Source organism: Hyperolius riggenbachi, chromosome 12 (assembly GCF_040937935.1).
Source record: "Hyperolius riggenbachi isolate aHypRig1 chromosome 12, aHypRig1.pri, whole genome shotgun sequence".
NCBI lineage: Eukaryota > Metazoa > Chordata > Amphibia > Anura > Hyperoliidae > Hyperolius > Hyperolius riggenbachi.
In genome coordinates this window covers 213,012,627-213,028,071 of record NC_090657.1, presented here as the reverse complement: position 1 = coordinate 213,028,071, position 15,445 = coordinate 213,012,627, and the positions used below count along the sequence as shown (strand labels likewise).

Below are 15,445 nucleotides of genomic sequence, written 5' to 3'. Positions count from 1 at the left end.
GACTTTAAAGCCCGCCCAACTGAACCCGAAACTGCAGCACACATTACATTGGCTATTCCTCAACACTTTGTGTAGACAGCAGGGAGAGGTGGCAGCACTTCCCAAGGCAGGCTGCATCTGAAGGACTACCAGCATAGGTGTGCAAAGCCTGATTTTCAGAATAATGGGGAGAGGTGGCAGCACTTCCCAAGACATGCTGCATCTGCATGACTACCAGCATAGCTGTGCAGAGCCTAATCATAGGCAGGATACACATCTTACATTCAAAACAGATGCACCAAATTACCATTAATGGAGGATGTTAGCTTCCACAAACAGTTTGCATGCAGAGTTTTTCGGATTGGACCCTTTCACCGCGATGAGGGCCCATCCTTCTAGAAGTGACCCAGTTATTTAGATGCGGCCTGGTCTTTGGATGTGCTGCCATTTCTTCCCATTCCTCAACATGCCAGATTTTTAAATCCTATTCTGGAGAACATGTGGGGTGGAGCGTGAGACACCCAAAGGCGGGCGGACACAGCCCCGGGACTCTGGGGGCTCATTTGTTCTGATTGTTTGGGGTGTTTATTCTCCTCCAGCCTGCAGCTGACCCCTGCTGCAGTAAATACCCATTTGTGATGTTGAGGATCGCTTTCCCACAGCTGTGTCTAAAATAATGGATCATTTTTAAATAAAAGACTTCATGCTTAATGGAAAGAAGAAAAAAATAAAACACCTCGCCCCCATTGTCCTGCAGGCCAGGAAACCTCTATCTTTACTGGTAAATGATAGGAGTGGCCCAGTAAGCTCGCTCCTTGAGGACTCCGCTCCGCCAGGCCGTAAATGGAACAGATCTGCACGCTGTTAAAAGCTTTGTTTAAAGGAGAGAGACAATTGTGGTAGTTTCCATAAGCAAGTGTGGTCGGGCTTCTCAGCACTGACAGCGGCACGGCGTATGCTGTGTTTATTTCATCGTTCTCGCAGGTGCTGCTGATGTGTGGGGGTGGGCTGTTCATTCTTAAAGGGAAATTCCAGTCTTCTAGAAACTGATCACCATCCACATTCCTGGACTTCTTTAATTAGATTATCTTCAAAACATAAAAAATAAACCTTGCAGACAAGTTAAAACAGACCTAAAATACGTAGAGATGCTGGGTTCAAGGAAACCAACCGCCACTTTTTTTTCCTGTACTTTGTCCTGGTTTTTAATAGCTATAAGAGCTGCCATGTTCCCCTCTTCCCTTCTAGCTGCTCATTATTTATCCAGGAGCAGTTGTGAAGATGGGATCTGTGACTTCTCTAACTCTTTGAAGCATAGTGTACTATCCCTCCCCCTGATGATGAAAGCTTTTGTTTTGCCCTCTGCAAATATGTGCAATACAATAATTGGACACAATAATTATCTGCCTGAAATTTTTGCGGTTGGGCAGGCCTGGGAAGTAGGATAATAAAACCTTCTGCTAAACTTTTAAATATATAAAGGAAAGGTAAAATGTTAGTTTTTATTTAACCACTTTGCATCTAGACCTTGTTTCCCCCTTATGGACCAGAGCAGTTTTAAAATTTTATCTATGTCCCTATTTAATCAGCAATAAGTTTATCGCTACTTTTGACACCTAAATGAAATATATATTGTTCTTTTCAAGAACAACTAGGCTTTCATTGTATGGCATTTTTACCCCGAACAATTTTGTATTTTTAATCGGAAGAAGAGGAAAAAATGGAAAAAAACAGACTATTTCTCAGTTTTACCAACTCCAGTTTAAAAATAAAAAGTGCTACTGTAGATAAAAAACACAAATTTTGTTTGGCTATTTCTACTGTTTATCACAAAACTTAGATTATGTTCCTGTCACAATTTATGGTGAAGATATTTGATTCTAAAATAATGCTACTGTGTGTATTTTTCACTGAACTGAGAAAATAAATGTATTTTTAATGGTAAAAATCCATATTATTGGTTCAGGGAACACATATTCCTGTTCACCAATTAGTGCTGCAGCAGATAGTGCCGGAGGTGTGCACAGGAGCAAGCCCAATCCTGCACAGCACTGCTTCAGCTACAAGACGTATATTTACGTCCTCGTGGCTTAGGAGTGTCAGAGGAAGTAGAATTACTGTAGTGATGAATAAAATGGTTAATAATAAGCCACATTGTTGGCATGCATATTTAATGTAAAATTGAGATGCCCTGGGTGCTAAAAATGGTGCTTGGTGCCGAAACAGCTGTTTAGAACTTTTTCAGCAGGAAATTTAGTGCATGAACATAACTCCCCCCCCCCCCCCCCCCCCCCTCAAATTTACTTGGCTTCTTCCAGCCTCCTTTAGTCATCCTGGTCCCTCTCAGTTATTCAGTTCTGCTTCATTCAGCCGCTGTGCCCCTCTGAACGCTGGCTGCGCAGCCGTGCTTTTCCTAGATCGCACTTCCATTGCTGGGAGCATTCAGCGCATGCACAGTTGCAAATTTTGAACACTGCTGGCCAGGGGAGCACAATCAAGGGGCAGCTGCTGTATGGAGGAGAGCAGAAAGACAGCGCGAGACCAGAAGGTCTACAGGGAAGAAGCCCCAAGTAAGTTAAACTGGACACCTTACTGTCACTTTAGGTTTCCTTTAAGCAAGCCCAGTCAATCCTGAAGTTCAATATTCGCCTCCTTTTTCTGTCTGTTGGAAGCTGTCCTGTCATGTGCTATGCATCCTCTGTCCTCCAATAGTGACAGACCCATCGCTAGACTCTAGGCTAGTGACACGTCTGTACAAGAGTGGCTCCCACATTTTCACTTCAAGGATTGAATCCTGATCTTTGCAGGTGGCAGTACTCATACGTGTGTACGGGGCTTTACATTTCCGGACAACCAGAATCAAAATAAATTAGTCTGATACGAGGGGTCAGAGTTTAAATTAAAAGATGCATGCTTACCTGCCAGAATTGTCTTTCTCAAGACTCCGCCCCACTTTCCTGATGGCTGGTGCCGAAGCAGTTGTCTCCGCCCAGTGTTCCGAATGGCGGGGCAGAAGCATCTGAACTTACTGGCAGTCCCCAGTGTGACGTCATTGTGTATTCATATGCTAAAAATAGAGGGGGTCACACCCCGGCAGCCATTACTGCTTTGGTGCGGTGGCAGAATCTATTGATTTTTTTGGTTCCGGTCACTATTATTATGCACTCCTATAGGACCGATACCGTCTCTGTAATGCTTTCCAGAGAATTATGGGCTCACAATCTTAAAGAGAAACCCTGACCAAGAACTGAACTTCATCCCAATCAGTAGCTGATACCCCCTTTCCCATGAGAAATCTATTACTTTTCACAAACTGATCATCAGGGGGCTCTGTATGGCTGATATTGTGGTTAAACCCCTCCCACAGGAAACTGTGAGGACCATGGTCCTGGCAGTCTCCTGTCTGTGAACCTCTTTGCATTGTGGGAAATAGCTGTTTACAGCTGTTACCAACTGCCAAAAAAGCAAGCAGCAGCTACTTCCAGTGACATCACCTGCCAGCAGTAAAAATGCCACCATGTGATAAATGTCAGAATGTAAATCAGGGAGAGGAAAGATTTTACAATGAAAAAGCACTGACTAAATCATTTATACATAATCATTGTAAAAATTAAGCCCTTTTTTTTATTACATTATTTTCACTGGAGTCCCCATTCAATACCCAATTTTCATCAGGTGCTAGTCTATTTTAGGGCACCCAACAGGAACCCTCTTAGGAAATAGTTCTCCAATCACAGCACCCTTTTACAGCACAAAGTGTTGTGATTGGCCGAAGAAGGGCAGAAGGGTAGCCAGGCAACTGGTATTGCTTAAAAAGAAATAAATATGGCAGCCTCCATATTCCTCATCATCATCTATTTGGAGCTTTTTATATGATACCTAGAACAGATGTCTTTGAATCAGGAAAGTGCTTAACCACTTGCCTACCGCCCACTACCTATGAGCGGCAGCAAAGTGGCATGCCCAGGACCACGTAATGCCGATGGGCGTTGGGTCCTGGGGCTCGTCATGGCCGTTAAGGTGGCCACTAATGATCCAATTTCTAGCGAAAAATCGTTTGAGCGATCAGAAATTCTGATCGGAAGTGAAATATTGTAATACATCGTTCACTACACCATCAATGAACCAATCTTTGCTTCCTATCTATCACAACCGACAAGAAAATCCAAATTTTGCTTCAACGAAAATTCATTCGGACGACATTTTTTTCACTCGATCATAATCGATTGTGTCCATCAACGGAGGTTATTTAGAACCAATCCGATCAGAATTTCTGATCGCTCGAACGATTTTTCGCTAGAAATTGGACAGTTTTTGAGAAAACAATTTTTATTTTTGTAAAATACAACATACAACAATAACATTTACAGCATATCCCGGTTCCCTTCCCAGGCCCACCCCTCATTCCTCCCTCTTAGTACATCATATAATACAAGAGAATTGTTTGGCATTAGCAATGCAAAATTGATATTGCCGCTTAAATATTAATATGGAACGTATATAGCCAGTTCCCCCAGATTTTATAGAATTTTTTAAGTGAACCTCTACTCTCATATATTTTTGTATATGGGCAGATCATTGTTAACTTGTGATCTAAACTCTAGAATCGTTGGTCCAGGTTAATGCTATGGCTCGTCTAGCATAGAATAGTAGTAATTGAGTAAGGTATGTCTTTTTCCCCCCTAGTGGGATATCACCAAAGTGGTTAAGGAGCATGGCTAAGCCTGTGAAGGGGATCTGAGGAGCCACAAGTGTCACTAGTAGATCATGTATTTGTGACCAGAAGTGGTGGATTTTTGGGCAGTCCCAGAAGATATGAATAAAGCCTGCATTCCCAGCCCCACATCTCCAGCAGACATCAGATGTGCCGTGGTGCATTTGAGATAATCTTCGGGGAGTAATATACGTTCTATAGAGATATTTGAGAGCAGTTAATCTATGGCGAGCTGCAATAGGTGTTTTTATAAAATCAGATACAATGCCTTCCCAATCTTTCTCAGAAAGTTCTGGGAAGTCTCGTTGCCATAATTTAAGCGGCTTTTTAAAAGGAGTGATTTCATGAGAAAGTAGTAACGTATATAATTGAGATGTGATACCTGTTAGTCCAGAATGCATCATCAACTGTTCAGCTGAGTTGGATTGGAGAATTATAGGACAGGAATTGAATTGGGAATTGTAGGCGTGCCTTAACTGTATGTATCTAAAATACATAAAATTCGGCAGTGAATAATGAGCTTTTAGCGTATCAAATGAGAGGAGACCATCGTTGCCCACAATATCCCGTAATTTCAGAATTCCTTTGTCTGCCCATAGAGAGGGGTCTGGGATAGAGGTGAATTCCTGAAGTCTGATATTATTCCATTATACTACTTCTCCTGAGTACGGCGGTACCACGTGTGGCACTTTTGTGCACCCTAACTGCGCTAAGGGGCCCAAAGTCCAATAAGTACCTTTAGGATTTCACAGGTCATTTTGAGACATTTGGTTTCAAGACTACTCCTCACGATTTAGGGCCCCTAAAATGCCAGGGCAGTATAGGAACCCCACTCTCATTTACAGAGATATTTCTCCCACCCAGCATGGGTATGTGTAAAAATTCACCCCAAAACACATTATACTATTTCTCCTGAGTACGGTGATACCACATGTGTGACACTTTTTTGCAGCCTAGGTGCGCTAAGGGGCCCAAAGTCCTATGAGCACCTTTAGGCTTTACAGGGGTGCTTACAATTTAGCACCCCCAAAATGCCAGGAAAGAAAACATACCCCACAAGTGACCTCATTTTGGAAAGTAGACATCCCAAAGTATTCAGAGAGGGGCATGATGAGTCCATGGCAGATTTCTATTCTGTTTGTCACAAGTTAGCAGAAATGGAAACTTTTTTTTTTTTTTTTGGTCACAAAGTGTCATTTTCCGCTAACTTGTGGCAAAAAATAAAATCTTCTATGAACTTACCATGCCTCTTAGTGAATACTTTGGGATGTCTTCTTTCCAAAATGGGGTCATTTGGGGGGTATTTATACTATACTGGAATTCTAGCCCCTCATGAAACATGACAGGTGGTCAGAAAAGTCAGAGATGCTCCAAAATGGGAAAATTCACTTTTGGCACCATAGTTTGTAAACGCTATAACTTTTACCCAAACCAATAAATATACACTGAATGTTTTTTTTATCAAAGACATGTAGCACAATAAATTTGGACAAAAATGTATATAGTAATTTTACTTTATTTGAAAAATTGTATCACAGAAAGTTAAAAAAATCATTTTTTTTTTTTGACAAAATTCATGTCTTTTTTGATGAATATAATAAAAACTAAAAATCACAGCAGCAATCAAATAGCACCAAAAGAAAGTTGTATTAGGGACAAGAAAAGGAGGTAAAATTCATTTAGGTGGTACGTTGTATGAGCGAGCAATAAACAGTGAAAGCTGCAGTGGTCTGAATGGAAAAAAAAGGCTCTGGTCCTTAAAGAGGAACTGTAACATAAAAAGATCCCCTGGGGGGTACTCACCTCGGGTGGGGGAAGCCTCCGGATCCTAATTAGGCTTCCCACGCCGTCCTCCATCCGTCAGGGGTCTCGCTGCAGCCCTCCGTGGAGTCCGGGCAGCGGTGACGTCATTATTTACCTTCCTGGCTCCTGCGCAGGCGCTCTGACGGCTGTCGGCTCCGAACTACACGGAAATACCCGATCGCCGTCGGGTCCGCTCTACTGCGCAGGCGCAAGTTTCCTGCGCCTGCGCAGTAGAGCGGACCCGAATGAGATCGGGTATTTCCGTGTAGTTCGGAATGGAAAGCCGCCACAGCGCCCCCGCTGGAGCCAGCAAAGGTAAATATTGAAATGACAGTCGGCACAGTCGCCGGCTGTTCGGAGGGCTGCGGAGAGACCCCCGTGGGACAGAGGACGGCGTGGGAAGCCTCATTAGGATCCGGAGGCTTCCCCCACCCGAGGTGAGTACCCCCCAGGGGATCTTTTTATTGTTACAGAGTCTCTTTAAGGGGTTTTATGACTGCAGTCCTTAAGTGGTTAAAGGATACCCGAAGTAGTGACATGTGACAGTATGAGATAGACATGTGTATGTACAGTGCCTAACACACAAATAACTATGCTGTGTTCCCTTTTTTCTTTCTCTGCCTGAAAGAGTTAAATATCAGGTATGTAAGTGGCTGACTCAGTCCGGACTTAGACGGGAAGTGACTACAGTGTGACCCTCCCTGATAAGAAATTCCCCTTTGTATCTCTTTCTTGCTCTCAGAAGCTATTTTCTGCTAGGAAAGTGTTTTATAGTTGGAATTTCTTATCAGTGAGGGTCACACTGTTGTCACTTCCCGTCTGAGTCCGGAGTGAGTCAGCCACTTACATACCTGATATTTAACTCTTTCAGACAGAGAGAAAAAAAGCACAGCATAGTTATCTGTGTGCTAGGCACTGTACATACACGTCTATCTCATGTCACATGTCACTTCGGGTATCCTGTAATTAAAGAGTCCTATAAATTTCCTTTATAAGTCCTATATATTTCTGATGGTTGTTTTGGTTTCCTGCACTGCACCCTCCGCAGCTGCCCTTTCTCCCTCCCCGGCTGCGCGCTGAGCGTCTGCCCTCCCTCCCCGGCTGCTCGCTGAGCGTCTTCCCTCCCACCCCGGCTGCGCACTGAGCGTCTTCCCTCCCTCCCCGGCTGCGCGCTGAGCGTCTTCCCTCCCTCCCCGGCTGCGCGCTGAGCGTCTGCCCTCCCTCCCCGGCTGCGCGCTGAGCGTCTGCCCTCCCTCCCCGGCTGCGCGCTGAGCGTCTGCCCTCCCTCCCCGGCTGCGCGCTGAGCGTCTGCCCTCCCTCCCCGGCTGCGCGCTTAGCGTCTGCCCTCCCTCCCCGGCTGCTCGCTGAGCGTCTGCCCTCCCTCCCCGGCTGCGCGCTGAGCGTCTGCCCTCCCTCCCCGGCTGCGCGCTGAGCGTCTGCCCTCCCTCCCCGGCTGCTCGCTGAGCGTCTGCCCTCCCTCCCCGGCTGCGCGCTGAGCGCCTGCCCTCCCTCCCCGGCTGCGCGCTGAGCGCCTGCCCTCCCTCCCCGGCTGCGCGCTGAGCGCCTGCCCTCCCTCCCCGGCTGCGCGCTGAGCGTCTGCCCTCCCTCCCCGGCTGCGCGGTCAGCAACTTCCCTCCCTCCCCGGCTGCGCGCTGAGCGTCTGCCCTCCCTCCCCGGCTGCGCGCTGAGCGTCTGCCCTCCCTCCCCGGCTGCGCGCTGAGCGTCTGCCCTCCCTCCCCGGCTGCGCGCTGAGCGTCTGCCCTCCCTCCCCGGCTGCGCGCTGAGCGTCTGCCCTCCCTCCCCGGCTGCGCGCTGAGCGTCTGCCCTCCCTCCCCGGCTGCGCTCTGAGCGTCTGCCCTCCCTCCCCGGCTGCTCGCTGAGCGTCTGCCCTCCCTCCCCGGCTGCGCGGTCAGCAACTTCCCTCCCTCCCCGGCTGCGCGCTGAGCGTCTGCCCTCCCTCCCCGGTTGCGCGCTGAGCGTCTGCCCTCCCTCCCCGGCTGCGCGCTGAGCGTCTGCCCTCCCTCCCCGGCTGCGCGCTGAGCGTCTGCCCTCCCTCCCCGGCTGCGCGCTGAGCGTCTGCCCTCCCTCCCCGGCTGCGCGCTGAGCGTCTGCCCTCCCTCCCCGGCTGCGCTCTGAGCGTCTGCCCTCCCTCCCCGGCTGCTCGCTGAGCGTCTGCCCTTCCTCCCCGGCTGCTCGCTGAGCGTCTGCCCTCCGTCCCCGGCTGCGCGCTGAGCGTCTGCCCTCCGTCCCCGGCTGCGCGCTGAGCGTCTGCCCTCCGTCCCCGGCTGCGCGCTGAGCGTCTGCCCTCCCTCCCCGGCTGCGCGCTGAGCGTCTGCCCTCCCTCCCCGGCTGCGCGCTGAGCGTCTGCCCTCCCTCCCCGGCTGCGCGCTGAGCGTCTGCCCTCCCTCCCCGGCTGCGCGCTGAGCGTCTGCCCTCCCTCCCCGGCTGCGCGCTGAGCGTCTGCCCTCCCTCCCCGGCTGCGCGCTGAGCGTCTGCCCTCCCTCCCCGGCTGCGCGCTGAGCGTCTGCCCTCCCTCCCCGGCTGCGCGCTGAGCGTCTGCCCTCCCTCCCCGGCTGCGCGCTGAGCGTCTGCCCTCCCTCCCCGGCTGCGCGCTGAGCGTCTGCCCTCCCTCCCCGGCTGCTCGCTGAGCGTCTGCCCTCCCTCCCCGGCTGCTCGCTGAGCGTCTGCCCTCCCTCCCCGGCTGCTCGCTGAGCGTCTGCCCTCCCTCCCCGGCTGCTCGCTGAGCGTCTGCCCTCCGTCCCCGGCTGCGCGCTGAGCGTCTGCCCTCCCTCCCCGGCTGCGCGCTGAGCGTCTGCCCTCCCTCCCCGGCTGCGCGCTGAGCGTCTGCCCTCCGTCCCCGGCTGCGCGCTGAGCGTCTGCCCTCCGTCCCCGGCTGCGCGCTGAGCGTCTGCCCTCCGTCCCCGGCTGCGCGCTGAGCGTCTGCCCTCCCTCCCCGGCTGCGCGCTGAGCGTCTGCCCTCCCTCCCCGGCTGCGCGCTGAGCGTCTGCCCTCCCTCCCCGGCTGCGCGCTGAGCGTCTGCCCTCCCTCCCCGGCTGCGCGCTGAGCGTCTGCCCTCCCTCCCCGGCTGCGCGCTGAGCGTCTGCCCTCCCTCCCCGGCTGCCCGCTGAGCGTCTGCCCTCCCTCCCCGGCTGCCCGCTGAGCGTCTGCCCTCCCTCCCCGGCTGCGCGCTGAGCGTCTGCCCTCCCTCCCCGGCTGCGCGCTGAGCGTCTTCCCTCCCTCCCCGGCTGCGCGCTGAGCGTCTTCCCTCCCTCCCCGGCTGCGCGCTGAGCGTCTGCCCTCCCTCCCCGGCTGCGCGCTGAGCGTCTGCCCTCCCTCCCCGGCTGCCCGCTGAGCGTCTGCCCTCCCTCCCCGGCTGCCCGCTGAGCGTCTGCCCTCCCTCCCCGGCTGCCCGCTGAGCGTCTGCCCTCCCTCCCCGGCTGCCCGCTGAGCGTCTGCCCTCCCTCCCCGGCTGCCCGCTGAGCGTCTGCCCTCCCTCCCCGGCTGCGCGCTGAGCGTCTGCCCTCCCTCCCCGGCTGCGCGCTGAGCGTCTGCCCTCCCTCCCCGGCTGCTCGCTGAGCGTCTGCCCTCCCTCCCCGGCTGCGCGCTGAGCGTCTGCCCTCCCTCCCCGGCTGCGCGCTGAGCATCTGCCCTCCCTCCCGGCTGCGCGCTGAGCGTCTGCCCTCCGTCCCCGGCTGCTCGCTGAGCGTCTGCCCTCCCTCCCCGGCTGCTCGCTGAGCGTCTGCCCTCCCTCCCCGGCTGCTCGCTGAGCGTCTGCCCTCCCTCCCCGGCTGCTCACTGAGCGTCTGCCCTCCCTCCCCGGCTGCTCGCTGAGCGTCTGCCCTCCCTCCCCGGCTGCTCGCTGAGTGTCTGCCCTCCCTCCCCGGCTGCTCGCTGAGCGTCTGCCCTTCCTCCCCGGCTGCGCGCTGAGCGTCTGCCCTCCCTCCCCGGCTGCGCGCTGAGCGTCTGCCCTCGCTGGTTGCTACGCTGGAAATGATTACTGTGCATTTTTTTTTTCAGTGGAAACAATCCTGGGTCTGACGGGAGCAACAATGGGGAGCCTGATCTGCTTTATCCTGCCGGCCCTCATCTACAAGAAGATCCACAACAAAGGGCTGACATCACAGGTAAGCTCCGCCCCAGTACCACCCTCTGTTCCTCCCCCTGTTCCGCTTTTCCTAAGGAAAATACAGACATCATACTTCTGATTGTTCCTGATCATTTCTACCACATCTCTGATGCCTGTATAGAATGTAATGAGCAATCAGCAGGTTCAGATACTTTTTTCTGGTTTGCTCCTGTATACTTCCCATCTCCCCTCCCCCCTCCATACTACAGTGCATGTAGCCTCCTGCCTCTCCTCCCCTCTCCATAGGACAGTACATGCAGCCTCCTGCCTCTCCTCCCCTCTCCATAGGACAGTACATGCAGCCTCCTGCCTCTCCTCCCCATAGGACAGTACATGCAGCCTCCTGCCTCTCCTCCCCTCTCCATAGGACAGTACATGCAGCCTCCTGCCTCTCCTCCCCTCTCCATAGGACAGTACATGCAGCCTCCTGCCTCTCCTCCCCAGTCCATAGGACAGTACATGCAGCCTCCTGCCTCTCCTCCCCTCTCCGTAGGACAGTACATGCAGCCTCCTGCCTCTCCTCCCCTGTCCATAGGACAGTACATGCAGCCTCCTGTTTCTCCTCCCCTCTCCATAGGACAGTACATGCAGCCTCCTGCCTCTCCTCCCCTCTCCATAGGACAGTACATGCAGCCTCCTTCCTCTCCTCCCCTCTCCATAGGACAGTACATGCAGCCTCCTGCCTCTCCTCCCCTCTCCATAGGACAGTACATGCAGCCTCCTGCCCCTCCCTCCCCTCTCCATAGGACAGTACATGCAGCCTCCTTCCTCTCCTCCCCTCTCCATAGGACAGTACATGCAGCCTCCTGCCTCTCCTCCCCTCTCCATAGGACAGTACATGCAGCCTCCTGCCTCTCCTCCCCTCTCCATAGGACAGTACATGCAGCCTCCTGCCTCTCCTCCCCTCTCCATAGGACAGTACATGCAGCTTCCTGTCTCTCCTCCCCTCTCCATAGGACAGTACATGCAGCCTCCTTCCTCTCCTCCCCTCTCCATAGGACAGTACATGCAGCCTCCTGCCTCTCCTCCCCTCTCCATAGGACAGTACATGCAGCCTCCTGCCTCTCCTCCCCTGTCCATAGGACAGTACATGCAGCCTCCTGTCTCTCCTCCCCTCTCCATAGGACAGTACATGCAGCCTCCTTCCTCTCCTTCCCTCTCCATAGGACAGTACATGCATCCTCCTGCCTCTCCTCCCCTCTCCATAGGACAGTACATGCAGCCTCCTGCCTCTCCTCTCCATAGGACAGTACATGAAGCCTCCTGCCTCTCCTCCCCTCTCCATAGGACAGTACATGCAGCCTCCTGCCTCTTCTCCCCTCTCCATAGGACAGTACATGCAGCCTCCTGCCTCTCCTCCCCTCTCCATAGGACAGTACATGCAGCCTCCTGCCTCTCCTCCCCTCTCCATAGGACAGTACATGCAGCCTCCTGCCTCTCCTCCCCTCTCCATAGGACAGTACATGCAGCCTCCTGCCTCTCCTCCTCTCTCCATAGGACAGCACATGCAGCCTCCTGCCCCTCCTCCCCCCTCCATAGGACAGTACATGCAGCCTCCTGCCTCTCCTCCCCTCTCCATAGGACAGTACATGCAGCCTCCTGCCTCTCCTCTCCATAGGACAGTACATGAAGCCTCCTCCCCTCTCCATAGGACAGTACATGCAGCCTCCTGTCTCTCCTCCCTTCTCCATAGGACAGTACATGCAGCCTCCTGCCTCTCCTCCCCTCTCCATAGGACAGTACATGCAGCCTCCTGCCTCTCCTCCCCTCTCCATAGGACAGTACATGCAGCCTCCTGCCTCTCCTCCCCTCTCCATAGGACAGTACATGCAGCCTCCTGCCTCTCCTCCCCTCTCCATAGGACAGTACATGCAGCCTCCTGCCTCTCCTCCCCAGTCCATAGGACAGTACATGCAGCCTCCTGCCTCTCCTCCCCTCTCCGTAGGACAGTACATGCAGCCTCCTGCCTCTCCTCCCCTGTCCATAGGACAGTACATGCAGCCTCCTGTTTCTCCTCCCCTCTCCATAGGACAGTACATGCAGCCTCCTTCCTCCCCTCTCCATAGGACAGTACATGCAGCCTCCTGCCTCTCCTCCCCTCTCCATAGGACAGTACATGCAGCCTCCTGCCTCTCCTCCCCTCTCCATAGGACAGTACATGCAGCCTCCTGCCTCTCCTCCCCTCTCCATAGGACAGTACATGCAGCCTCCTGCCTCTCCTCTCCATAGGACAGTACATGAAGCCTCCTCCCCTCTCCATAGGACAGTACATGCAGCCTCCTGTCTCTCCTCCCTTCTCCATAGGACAGTACATGCAGCCTCCTGCCTCTCCTCCCCTCTCCATAGGACAGTACATGCAGCCTCCTGCCTCTCCTCCCCTCTCCATAGGACAGTACATGCAGCCTCCTGCCTCTCCTCCCCTCTCCATAGGACAGTACATGCAGCCTCCTGCCTCTCCTCCCCTCTCCATAGGACAGTACATGCAGCCTCCTGCCTCTCCTACCCTCTCCATAGGACAGTACATGCAGCCTCCTGCCTCTCCTCCCCTCTCCATAGGACAGTACATGCAGCCTCCTGCCTCTCCTCCCCAGTCCATAGGACAGTACATGCAGCCTCCTGCCTCTCCTCCCCTCTCCGTAGGACAGTACATGCAGCCTCCTGCCTCTCCTCCCCTGTCCATAGGACAGTACATGCAGCCTCCTGTTTCTCCTCCCCTCTCCATAGGACAGTACATGCAGCCTCCTTCCTCCCCTCCCCTCTCCATAGGACAGTACATGCAGCCTCCTGCCTCTCCTCCCCTCTCCATAGGACAGTACATGCAGCCTCCTGCCTCTCCTCCCCTCTCCATAGGACAGTACATGCAGCCTCCTGCCTCTCCTCCTCTCTCCATAGGACAGTACATGCAGCCTCCTGCCTCTCCTCCCCTCTCCATAGGACAGTACATGCAGCCTCCTGCCTCTCCTCCCCTCTCCATAGGACAGTACATGCAGCCTCCTGCCTCTCCTCCCCTCTCCATAGGACAGTACATGCAGCCTCCTGCCTCTCCTCCCCTCTCCATAGGACAGTACATGCAGCCTCCTGCCTCTCCTCCCCTCTCCATAGGACAGTACATGCAGCCTCCTGCCTCTCCTCCTCTCTCCATAGGACAGTACATGCAGCCTCCTGCCTCTCCTCCTCTCTCCATAGGACAGTACATGCAGCCTCCTGCCTCTCCTCCCCTCTCCATAGGACAGTACATGCAGCCTCCTGCCTCTCCTCTCCATAGGACAGTACATGCAGCCTCCTGCCTCTCTTCCCCTCTCCATAGGACAGTACATGCAGCCTCCTGCCTCTCTTCCCCTCTCCCTAGGACAGTACATGCAGCCTCCTGCCTCTCCTCCTCTCTATACGACAGTACATGCAGCCTCCTGCCTCTCCTCCCCTCTCCATATTACAGTACATGCAGCCTCCTGCCTCTCCTCCCCTCTCCATTAGGACAGTACATGCAGCCTCCTGCCTCTCCCTCCCCTCTCCATAGGACAGTACATGCAGCCTCCTGCCTCTCCACCCCTCTCCATTAGGACAGTACATGCAGCCTCCTGCCTCTCCCTCCCCTCTCCATAGGACAGTACATGTAGCCTCCTGCCTCTCCACCCCTCTCCATTAGGACAGTACATGCAGCCTCCTGCCTCTCCCTCCCCTCTCCATAGGACAGTACATGCAGCCTCCTGCCTCTCCTCCCCTCTCCATAGGACAGTACATGTAGCCTCCTGCCTCTCCACCCCTCTCCATTAGGACAGTACATGCAGCCTCCTGCCTCTCCACCCCTCTCCATAGGACAGTACATGTAGCCTCCTGCCTCTCCACCCCTCTCCATTAGGACAGTACATGCAGCCTCCTGCCTCTCCCTCCCCTCTCCATAGGACAGTACATGCAGCCTCCTGCCTCTCCTCCCCTCTCCATAGGACAGTACATGCAGCCTCCTGCCTCTCCTCCCCTCTCCATAGGACAGTACATGCAGCCTCCTGCCTCTCCTCCCCTCTCCATAGAACAATAGATGCAGCCTCCTCCCTCTCCCCTCTCCATAGGACAGTACATGCAGCCTCCTGCCTCTCCCTCCCCTCTCCATAGGACAGTACATGCAGCCTCCTGCCTTTCCTCCCCTCTCCATAGGACAGTACATGTAGCCTCCTGCCTCTCCTCCTCTCTCCATAGGGACAGTACATGTAGCCTCCTGCCTCTCCTCCCCTCTCCATAGGACAGTACATGCTGCCTCCTGCCTCTCCTCCCATTTCCATAGGACAGTACATGCTGCCTCCTGCCTCTCCTCCCATTTCCATAGGACAGTACATGCAGCCTCCTGCCTCTCCTCCCCTCTCCATAGGACAGTACATGCTGCCTCCTGCCTCTTCTCTCCATAGGACAGTACATGCAGTCTCCTCCCCTCTCCATAGGACAGTACATGCAGCCTCCTGCCTCTCCTCCCCTCTCCATAGGACAGTACATGCAGCCTCCTGCCTCTCCTCCCCTCTCCATAGGACAGTACATGCAGCCTCCTGCCTCTCCCTCCCCTCTCCATAGGACAGTACATGCAGCCTCCTGCCTCTCCTCCCCTCTCCATAGGACAGTACATGCAGCCTCCTGCCTCTCCTCCCCTCTCCATAGGACAGTACATGCAGCCTCCTCCCTCTCCTCCCCTCTCCATAGGACAGTACATGCAGCCTCCTGCCTCTCCTCCCTTCTCCATAGGACAGTACATGCAGCCTCCTGCCTCTCCTCCCCTCTCCATAGGACAGTACATGCAGCCTCCTGCCTCTTCTCCTCTCTCCATAGGACAGTACATG

The 15,445-nt window shown here is 54.1% G+C and overlaps 1 protein-coding gene across 2 annotated transcripts in view; it reads left to right on the top strand.

Moving 5' to 3' along the window:
* SLC38A10 (solute carrier family 38 member 10) overlaps positions 1-15,445 on the top strand; it is a 124,881-nt gene that overhangs the window by 68,401 nt on the left and 41,035 nt on the right. For both annotated transcript variants that reach the window (XM_068263016.1, XM_068263015.1), the window contains exon 10: positions 10,514-10,620. In XM_068263016.1, coding sequence (XP_068119117.1) covers positions 10,514-10,620 — 107 coding nt within the window. The remainder of the gene's footprint in view (positions 1-10,513; positions 10,621-15,445) is intronic.